Source organism: Cynara cardunculus, assembly GCF_001531365.2.
Source record: "Cynara cardunculus var. scolymus isolate 2C chromosome LG 10, CcrdV1, whole genome shotgun sequence".
NCBI lineage: Eukaryota > Viridiplantae > Streptophyta > Magnoliopsida > Asterales > Asteraceae > Cynara > Cynara cardunculus.
Window position 1 is genome coordinate 24,897,115 of NC_037537.1, and position 10,235 is coordinate 24,907,349.

Here is a 10,235-nt window from a genome sequence, read left to right on the forward strand (position 1 = left end):
TGAGTTTTTAATTGATAATTAAACTATATTTAAAATTAAAATATGTATTATTCTTTTTCAAATACAAAGAAACAAAGATCAACGTGTTAAATATAAAACAAAAAAAAATAGAAATCATTGACGAACCACATGGACGAAAATCGTAATTAATTTATAATCCAATAAATAAATAAATAAAAGATAAAATAAAAAAATAAAAGTAAAAGGACCAAAAGACCCTTTTGTTGACTAACTTTTTTAACTAAAGTTTGTCGGAAGGACCAAAATTGAAAAAAATGACAACTAGAGTGATCAAAATTGTAATTAGTTTAAAATAAAGACCCCATTTAATAGTGAATAATAACTACAAGGACTAAATGTGTAATTTATTTTTAATTAAGTAATCACTATATAGTATATATAGGTTGAGATCTGAGATCCATCATATCCTTGCTTTAAAACCAATTCTCATACATCTCACCACCAACAGCCAACCATGATCAGCAAACCCAGGTAATTAAATTCATTATATATAGTCTTATGAGATTTGTTTGTTTTCGTGAGATCTATGAGAAGATTTTTTTATACTTGAAACCTCACAGTAAAATATTGTGAAGATAAAAAAAAACCAAATCTTTACAGCAGAAATACTATGAAGATTATTTTCACAGCGTTTTGTTGTGAAATTTCAAGTGTAAAAAAGTGATCTCACGGAAACATGTTGGTCGCACGTGATCCCAAGTTCATATATATGGACAATATATAGACTTGGGATCATGTGAGACCTAGGGTTTTTTCTAAAACCCGTAAAACTAATTCTCAACCCTTGGATTAGATCTACAATTTGAACGTTTATAATCACAAAATTTTCACGAGACTTTCTCAATAATCACAAAATTGTCACCGTACAACTTTAGACCATTAGCTTATAAAGTTGATCAATGAACATAAATTAGTCTTACGGGTCTCATGAAAAACTCTTGGTCTCACGTGAACCAACCCTATATATATATATATATATATATATATATATATATATATATCATACGAGAAGTTGATCAATTTACAAGAAAGGACAAGAGTTTCAATATCATATATGATTACACTAAATACGCAGATTTAATCATATATGATTAAACTCACCCAAATGAGACAAACATGACTTGATGAATCTATGTGTTCTAAATCCAACGTGTCTTTAATCATATATGATTAAGCATTCGTATCATGCATGTAATCATATCCAATATTAAAACTTCTCATATTTTCAAAAACTGATCATCTTCTCATTTGAACCTGACTTTATATGTCATTTTGACTGATTGAATGACTGTTTGGCAATTGATGAATGATTTGGTGCAGAATGACTAAGTGGTCAGAATGATTAAGAGTCTCTCGTGATATACTGCAAAATAAAATATAATTTTTTGGTAATTGTGTATAATGAAATTAGGGCTTTTAATGGTTAAGAGAGATTCATGATACAAAATCATTCAAAGGGTTTTAGAACCAATAAAAGACATTTTTTTTTTTTTGTCAAACAAGATTCACCTCTTAACGATTCAGAGATTGTCTGTTAATTAAACTATTAAGATGTAAACAAGCAAACCCCCTATTAACGATTTAAACCCCACATATATACAGATTGGAGGGTAAAGTAGCCCTTATCACCGGCGGTGCTAGCGGCATCGGAGAAGAAACCGCCCGGTTATTCCTCGAAAACGGAGCCCTGGTTGTGATCGCCGATGTTCAAGATGAGCTGGGCCACCAAGTGGTCGCCTCATGCAACTCCACCAAGATCTGCTATTTCCGGTGCGACGTCAGGGACGAGAAGCAAGTGGCGGAAGCAGTCGCCCACACACTCGCCAAATACAAAACCCTTGACATACTCTTCAGCAATGCTGGAATCATGGGGCCCTTGACTTCCCTACTGGACATGGACCTAGATGCCTTTGACAACACCATGGCCATCAACGTCCGTGGGGTGGCTGCAACCATCAAACATGCGGCTCGAGCCATGGTTGCCGGAGGGATACGTGGTTCGATCATCTGCACCGCCAGTGTCGCCGCTTCCATCGGAGGGGCAGGCCCCCATGGTTACACTGTTTCAAAACACGCGATGCTGGGGCTGATGAAGACGGCGTGTAACGAGCTGGGGGCGCATGGGATTAGAGTTAACTGTGTTTCTCCCTTCGGAGTGGGCACGCCGCTTAGCTGCACGGCTTACAATATGGGGCCGAGCCAAGTGGAGGAAAATTGTTGCAAAACGGCAAATTTGAAGGGGATTGTGTTGAAGGCTAGGCATATCGCTGAAGCGGCTTTGTTTCTGGCTTCCGATGAGTCGGTGTATGTGAGTGGACAGAACTTGGGGGTGGATGGTGGCTTTACGGTGGTCAGCCACAGCTACACGGTGGTCAATTAATTACATTCAGAGTAAGTTACATTTTTGGTTCTTGTGATTTACTAGAAATTTCGAATGTCATCCCTATGGTTTTAAAATTGCAGTTTTAGTCCCTATAGTTTACAAGTCATTTTTATTTTTTCGTCTCTTAAACTAATTACTACTCGTGAGTTACTAAAATGGAAATAGTGTAAACCACATGAATGAAGAAAACAATAAAGTTTAAATCAAAAAGACAAAAACATAACAAATTATAAACTATAGGGATGAAAATCATAATTTCAAAATCATAAGGATGAAAATTGAAATTTTCAACAAACTACAAGGACTAAAAACATGATTTATACTTAAATTTATTAATAAAAAAAACTAGGCTGCCTCCATGGTGGTTGGGTGTTAATTGAGATTTTTTTTCCTATTATTTATATCGACAAATTATATGAATAGGAAAATGATATAAATATAAATTAAATAAAAATCTTAGATGTCTTAATTTTATTGGTGGAACATGAATAAGAGTATTTTTATTTATATGTTTAAGGGGTTGTTTGTTTACCTCTTAATAATTATATTAAGAGACAACATCTGAATCATTAAGAGGTGAATTTTGTTTGGCAAAAAAAAAAGTTCGCCTCTTAATGGTTTTAAAATCCTCTGAATGATTTTGAATCATGGGTCTTCCTTAACCATTCAGCACCTTAATTTCATTATAAACAATTACCCAACAATTATATTTAATTTTGCACTATATCATGAGAATCTCTTAATCATTCTAATCACTTAATCATTTTGCACAAAACCATTCAGAAATTACCAGACAGCCCCTAAGGGTTAATAAATATAATTATTTATTAATTATTCTTGTTTTAAGTTTGATACGTGATTAATATTTTTAAATAATAAAAATAAATGTCGATATTTAAAAAAGAATTTGTAAAATAAAAGGACAACCCGATCATATGCGATCCTTAATGGATAAAAATCTATTATCCTAAAGTTACACGTCTTCTATATATATACATATATATATATATATATATATTATTATAAAACATTTGACAAAAACTGTTAAAAACCATTTTTTATATATAAAGTACTGTTTATTAATGCATGTTACTTAAAGCTTAAAATTACAAGTATATTGTGCGTAAGTACAACTTATTAAAGCTCAATGAATTCGTGTAGCTAACTACAGATAAACACAATCAAATACAAGATAAACATCTCATTTTAAACATAAAAAATCTGAAATATAATTAAGATAATCATTGAGTTTTAACAGAATATTTAATTATCATCTTAATAAAATGTTATATTATTAAACCAAAACTAAATTATTTTATTATTAAACTTAAATTGAATTATAATAAATAAAAAAATTAAAGAAATTACATAAAAAATAAGAACTTTTAAATAGTTGATTTGATATTAACATTGATATTTTTTTCAAATTTTTATGATACATTCAAAATTATATTTTATTAAAAAAATCATTATTGCTTTCTTAAAAACATATTAAATTGTAATATAACATCGACAGAGACAAAAAATAAAATAGAACATTAAAATCGAGATGTATCTCGCTGTATTGCGCAAGTACCCTTCTAGTATGTATGTATGTATGTATGTATATATATGGGCTTAATCAAATGAGAACTGTTTTGTTTGTATTAACCGTGAGATCCAATCTCAACCATACATCCTAATAATCAATGGTTAAAATTGAAAGGAATCTTAATTAATGTAATTCCAAAAATAGATTAGTGACATTTAATGACATAATGTAAAGAAAGGCAAGATGGTCATTTTTTTTAATTTATTGAGCTGGATTTGATTGCGCTCTACAACCATATATGAAACAACTTCATCAAAAAAAAGTATTATATGAAACAATTTCACAAGATTAAACAATTTCATGAAAAAATTTCATAAGATTAAACAATGAAATCGACAGATGAAGGTGGTTTACACGGTTTACACAAACAAAGGCGGTTTTCATATGATCACTCATCTATATATATATATATATATATATATATATATATGATAGTGTGTGAACAATGGAGTGCTACATTGTGGTAAAATTCTTGCGAAAACACTTATTAATTTGATATTCTTAAATATTATGGAGAAAATCTTCAACAATTATGTGTGATTCCATGTGATAATTTAGAATCATGATCATGTTTACACTGACGGATTAATTTTTTTGATTTTATTCCACTGAATCATATTAATGTATAATTTAGGAATGTAAATCAATATTAATTATTTTTTGTGAAACGGTTCTATTTTAAAGATTAAAATTTAATCTTAATTTAGGAATTGACTAACATATCCTTTTAAATTGAATTAAATTAAATAATTAATATATTAAAATGATTGGTTGAGATTGGACCTCACGATTACTACAAACAACTCAATTCTCCCTTGAATGAGTCCATATATATATATATATATGAAAGTTGGTTATTATACAACCCTTGACATTTGTGAAACCAATACAACTCAATCTCAACCATTCATTTCATTTGATTAATATGTGATTTCATAGAAGTTTTGACTGTTTCATAATATAAAGTATTGATCATAATTAATGAACYATATTCATCTTTCATAAATATTYAAATCATAATAAATGAACTCTMATCATTTCCATAAATATTTCAATTTATTGGGTTGCATTGGTTTTACAAATGCAACGGATTGTATTTGAAACAAACTCTCTCTCTCTCTCTCTCTCTATATATATATATATATATATATATATACTTGGGATCATGTGAGACCAATGGTTTTTCGTGAGACCCGTAAGACCAATTATCAACCATTGGATTAGATTTATAATCTGACAATCTAAACATTCATAAACGCCACGAGATTTCTCAATAATCACAAAATTGTCACCGTGCAATTTAGACCGTTAGATCATTAACTTATAAAGTTGATCAATTTAGACCTTTGGTCTCACGTGAACCCAACCATATATATATATATATATATATATATATATATATCAATGTTAGGAGGGGATGTTTAACGGGTTTTTATTGACACCGTTAGTTCAAAGATGAAACAAAAGCGTTTAACTGTAAACCATTGAGATAATCAACGTAACGTAATTTTAAAAATACAGAAACGAAAATCGTAGTTTACTAAAAAAATAGAGTAGTTGGTCAAACTATTGTTGTTTTGGTGAATTTAAGAACATGATGCAGAATTTGTGGCATAGATCATGGCATGCTTGTGCGTAGTGGCATTTATTATAATTTTTAATACAAGTTGGAATATATAAAGTGAAAGAGGTGGGTCATTATACAATCATTTATATTTGTACAACCAATATAACTCAATCTCAATCGTCCATTTAATTTGATAAATATGTAATTTCATAAAAGTTTTGATTGTTTTCTAATATAAAGTATTGATCATAATTAATGAACTTTATTCATCTTTCATAAATATTCAAATCATAATAAACGAATTCTCATTATTTCCAAAAATATATTAATTTATTAAATTACATTGGTTGTACAAATATGATATGTTGCATTTAAAACGAAGTCTCTCTATATATATCACGACCAATATCAATTATCGTATCAAATCAAATAATATTCTATATAGTGAATTATCGATTTGGTCCCTGAAGTTTGTTAAAAATATGACTAACGTCTTTAAAATTGAAAATTGTGGATATAGTCCTCGTGGTCGTAATTTTCTCGTGACTAAAGTCCCTTTCATTAACGGTTGTTGAACAAATTCGTTAATCCGGTTAACTTAAGGTTCATGTTTGTGTCTCTTTATGCCTATTTTGTTTTGTCCTTTTGTTATTAATGATAAAATTATATATATATATATATATATATATATATAAAAGTTGATTATTATACAACCATTGACATTTGTGCAACCAATACAACTCAATCTCAACCGTCCATTTCATTTGATTAATATGTGATTTATAGAAGTTTTGATTGTTTCCTAATATAAAGTATTGATCATAATTAATGAACCATATTCATATTTCATAAATATTCAAATCATAATAAATGAACTCTTATAATTTCCATAAATATCTCAATTTATTAGGTTGCATTGGTTATACAAATACGACAGGTTGTATTTGAAACAAACTCTATATATATATACACATACATGCAACACAAACACAAAAACAAAAACAAAAACAAGATGTCATCAGTCTCTTTCTTCAAGGAAGCTTTCCCCACCTATGGCCCCTCCTCAACGTCTCTCATCTCCTCTCCCCTGATAGTCATTGTCAACTTCAACCATTGCCCCCTTCTGGAAAGGTCCATCGCCTTGTCTTGGACCCCTTTGAGTTTTAAGTATGGAGCTTTAATAAGTTGTACCTACATACAATTTACTTGTAATCTTGAGTTTTAAGTAATATGCATTAATAAACAGTACTTTACACATAAAAAGTGGTTTTTAAGAGTTTTTGTCAAATGATTTATAATATAAAATATTTTTTTATATATAAATTTAATTTAAGTTTAATAATAAAACACTTTATTTTTTGTTTAATATTATAAATTTTATAAAGATAATAATTAAGTATTCTGTTAAAATTTAATGATTATACTAATTATATTTTAGATTTTTTATATTTARAATGAGATGTTTATCATGTATTTGATTGTGTTTATCTGCAGTTAGTTACACGAATTCAGATATGGGATGAAACCGGATAGGAATGAAATCGTTTAGGGATAAACGGGTTTAAGAGTTTTTAAGAGTTTTAGCCAAATGTTTTATAAGATAGTATAGATATATGAACAAGACAAAGAAAAAAAGGGTATTTTGGTCTTTTAATCCTTTAGTTAACTAGATTAATGAATTTCTTTAACGATCGTTAGTGAAAATGACCTTAGTCATAAGAAAACGACAATCACTGGGATCATATCCATAATTTTTCGAGTTTAGGGACTAAACAAACACCATCCTTAAAAACAAGACAAAACAAATACCGTTTGATTAATCATATAGGAATTTAGTAATCATACTTTTGGCATGTGATGTTTTTTTTTATAGCATAGAGAATAACACATGCAAATCATTCACTTTAATATAATCTTATTGAATTAATAAGGGCATTTCAGTCTTTTTGACGGGTCTGTTACACCTATTTCAAGATCAACAGATCATTAATAAAGATAACAAAATATAGAAAAATTATACCATGTGTTGTATTAAAACTATCAAAGTTGGTCAGAGACGTTCCAATCTTTTTGTAGGTCATGTTGCATCCAGAACTTTTGATGGCATTACATAAGAGATAACAACATACATATATGTTAAGCACGAAAGGACATTAAATTGTTGTTTGTTTACCTCTTAATAGTTCCATTAAGAGACAACTTTTGAATCGTTAAGAGGTGAATTTTGTTTGCAAAAAAAACAAGTCTGCCTCTTAATGGTTCTAAAACCCTCTTAATGATTTTGTATCATGGATCTCCCTTAACCATTAAGAACCCTAATTTCATTGTACACAATTACCAAACAATTATATTTCATTTTGCACTATATCATGAGAGCTTCTTAATCATTCCGACCACTTAATCATTCTGCACCAAACCATTCAGCAATTGCCAAACAGCCAAACGATCAACAATCTAAACCTAACCTAAATCTAAACTATTAATAATTTGTATCTAAACCTAAACAATTAACAATTTGAACCTAAATAATTTGGGCTGTAGCTTTACATAGATTGGTGAAAATGCCTTTAACATATGTAAAATTGGGCCCTAAAATTTTGAAGGTCCTGTTTAAAATCTCGCATTTAACATACTAAGGGACAACCCTGTCGCTGAATTATAAAGCTGGATAGATAAACTCAACAGTTATTATTTCACCAAATAATACAACAACCAACTGATCTTCACAAGTTCGATAGTTCCTTGAATGAACCTGTCTGATGCTCATTACCTCCTTCTCCGATGAGAATATGAAAGTCCTTCTAAAGCTCGTCGATAATTTTTATATAAATGTTTATTTTACGGAATTAAAAGATTTTTTAAAATAAATTAAATTATGTCGAAAATTTGAATCTGTTATAAGAGTGAATTACACTGGTGATCTTTGTGGTATGCTTATATTTAGGATTTGGTATTTAAAACAAACTATCTACACTGACAGTTCCTAACTTTTCAATTTCATAACAATCATGATCGAACACCGTAAGTTAGCAACCGTTAAAAAAGAAAAATCAATATTTGAGCAAACTACAGGAACTATAAGTGTAATTCAGTCTAAAATTAATCGTGATTCACATATATTTTATTTTAAATTTCTTTATTAAAAATAATTATGTTTTAAAAATTAAAAAGATGTGAACCGCAATTATGTTTAGAGTGAATCACACTTTTGATCTCTATAGTTTGCTCCAAAACTTATTAGTCTCTTATAACAGTTGTTAATAGATGTAGTGGTGCTCATGGATTGGGTTGATCAGGTTGAGGACTTTTAAACAATCCAACTCAATGCTTGCGGTTTGAAAATTTTTAACCCAACCCACCCAAATCGTACGAGTTGATACTTTGATACATTAAAATATTTTTTTAACCTTGAATATGTTATTTCTCTACTCATAATTTCTTTTTCATCATCAACCATTTGATATAACTTATCCATACTTCTAACGTATATCACATTCAGTTAATTTTCTCAATTTACATATATATGTTCACAGTTACTGAACATATATAGGAATGGGTTATATAAGAGATGAAGAATAGATTGAAAAAATGTATGTATGAAGAATGTACATAATCGTGTAATTGTCTAATGTATATATTAATATAAACTCAACAATCATATTAAATTCAAGAAATAAAAAGATATATGGTTCATCGGGTTGAGATGGTTTTAAATAATAATTACCCAATATCAACCTAATATCTACGGTTTGAAAATTTTACAACTGGATTAGACATCGAGTGCTTCAGGTTGAGTTATTTTGCGTTGGGTTGATCGAGTTGGTCGGGTTTTTGAACACTCCTAAATTAACGGTATTAATTCAAGGGATTTTTATCGTTATGAAATAGAAAAGTTAGGAACCATCAATATAAATAGTTTGTTTTAAAGATCAAATCCTAAATTTAAACAGATGTAATTCACTCTGATATAAAAAATAATATGAGGGAATTAAGTATTTTAAAAATAACTGGAGGGGAAAAATGTCAATATATTATTATAGTTTCTGATTTTTCTAACAAAAAATATCTATATATAAACCACAAGGGTGGTGCCTGATTGGTTTGAGCTTGACTTCAAAGATCAAAACTACCAAGAGGTTCAAGGTTCAAATTCAAAGAGAAATAAAAATCCCCTTGTGGCCATAGAGGTTCAAATGCGGTGACTCCGGGCTATCTGTAAAGCAGGTGGTCACCCTGAGATTAGTCGGCTTCTATAGCGGTTTGGATATCCAGGTTAATAAAAAAATATCCGTATATAATATAAATAAATTATAATATGAATCTTTTTTTTATATATTTAATGACCACACTAATGGCCTTTGGAAGACCCACCTCTATTAAATAGTAAATCATAGAGTAAACTACAATTTTCATCATGTGGTTTGTAAAATATTACAATTTTAACCCTTATGGTTTTGAAATTTCAATTTTTATCCTTGTAGTTCGTAATTTGTTTTTTTTTTATTAACTTGGATATTCAATTCGCTATGCAAATCGACTAATCCCAAGACAATCACTCGCTTCGCAGGTAACCTGGAGTCATCGCATTTGAATCTCCGTAGCCATAAAGGGATTTTTTTATTCCTCTTTGGATTCGAACTTGGGACCCCCAGATACTTTTAATCTTTGAAGCC

The 10,235-nt window shown here is 29.4% G+C and overlaps 1 protein-coding gene across 1 annotated transcript; it reads left to right on the forward strand.

Moving 5' to 3' along the window:
- The first annotated feature begins 429 nt into the window (after positions 1-429).
- LOC112520286 (short-chain dehydrogenase reductase 3b-like) lies at positions 430-2,529 on the forward strand. The gene is made up of 2 exons (XM_025128597.1): positions 430-492; positions 1,624-2,529. The coding sequence occupies exons 1-2, from the start codon at positions 476-478 to the stop codon at positions 2,399-2,401; spliced, it is 795 nt and encodes a 264-aa protein (XP_024984365.1). The 5' UTR covers positions 430-475; the 3' UTR covers positions 2,402-2,529.
- Positions 2,530-10,235: the final 7,706 nt, after the last annotated feature.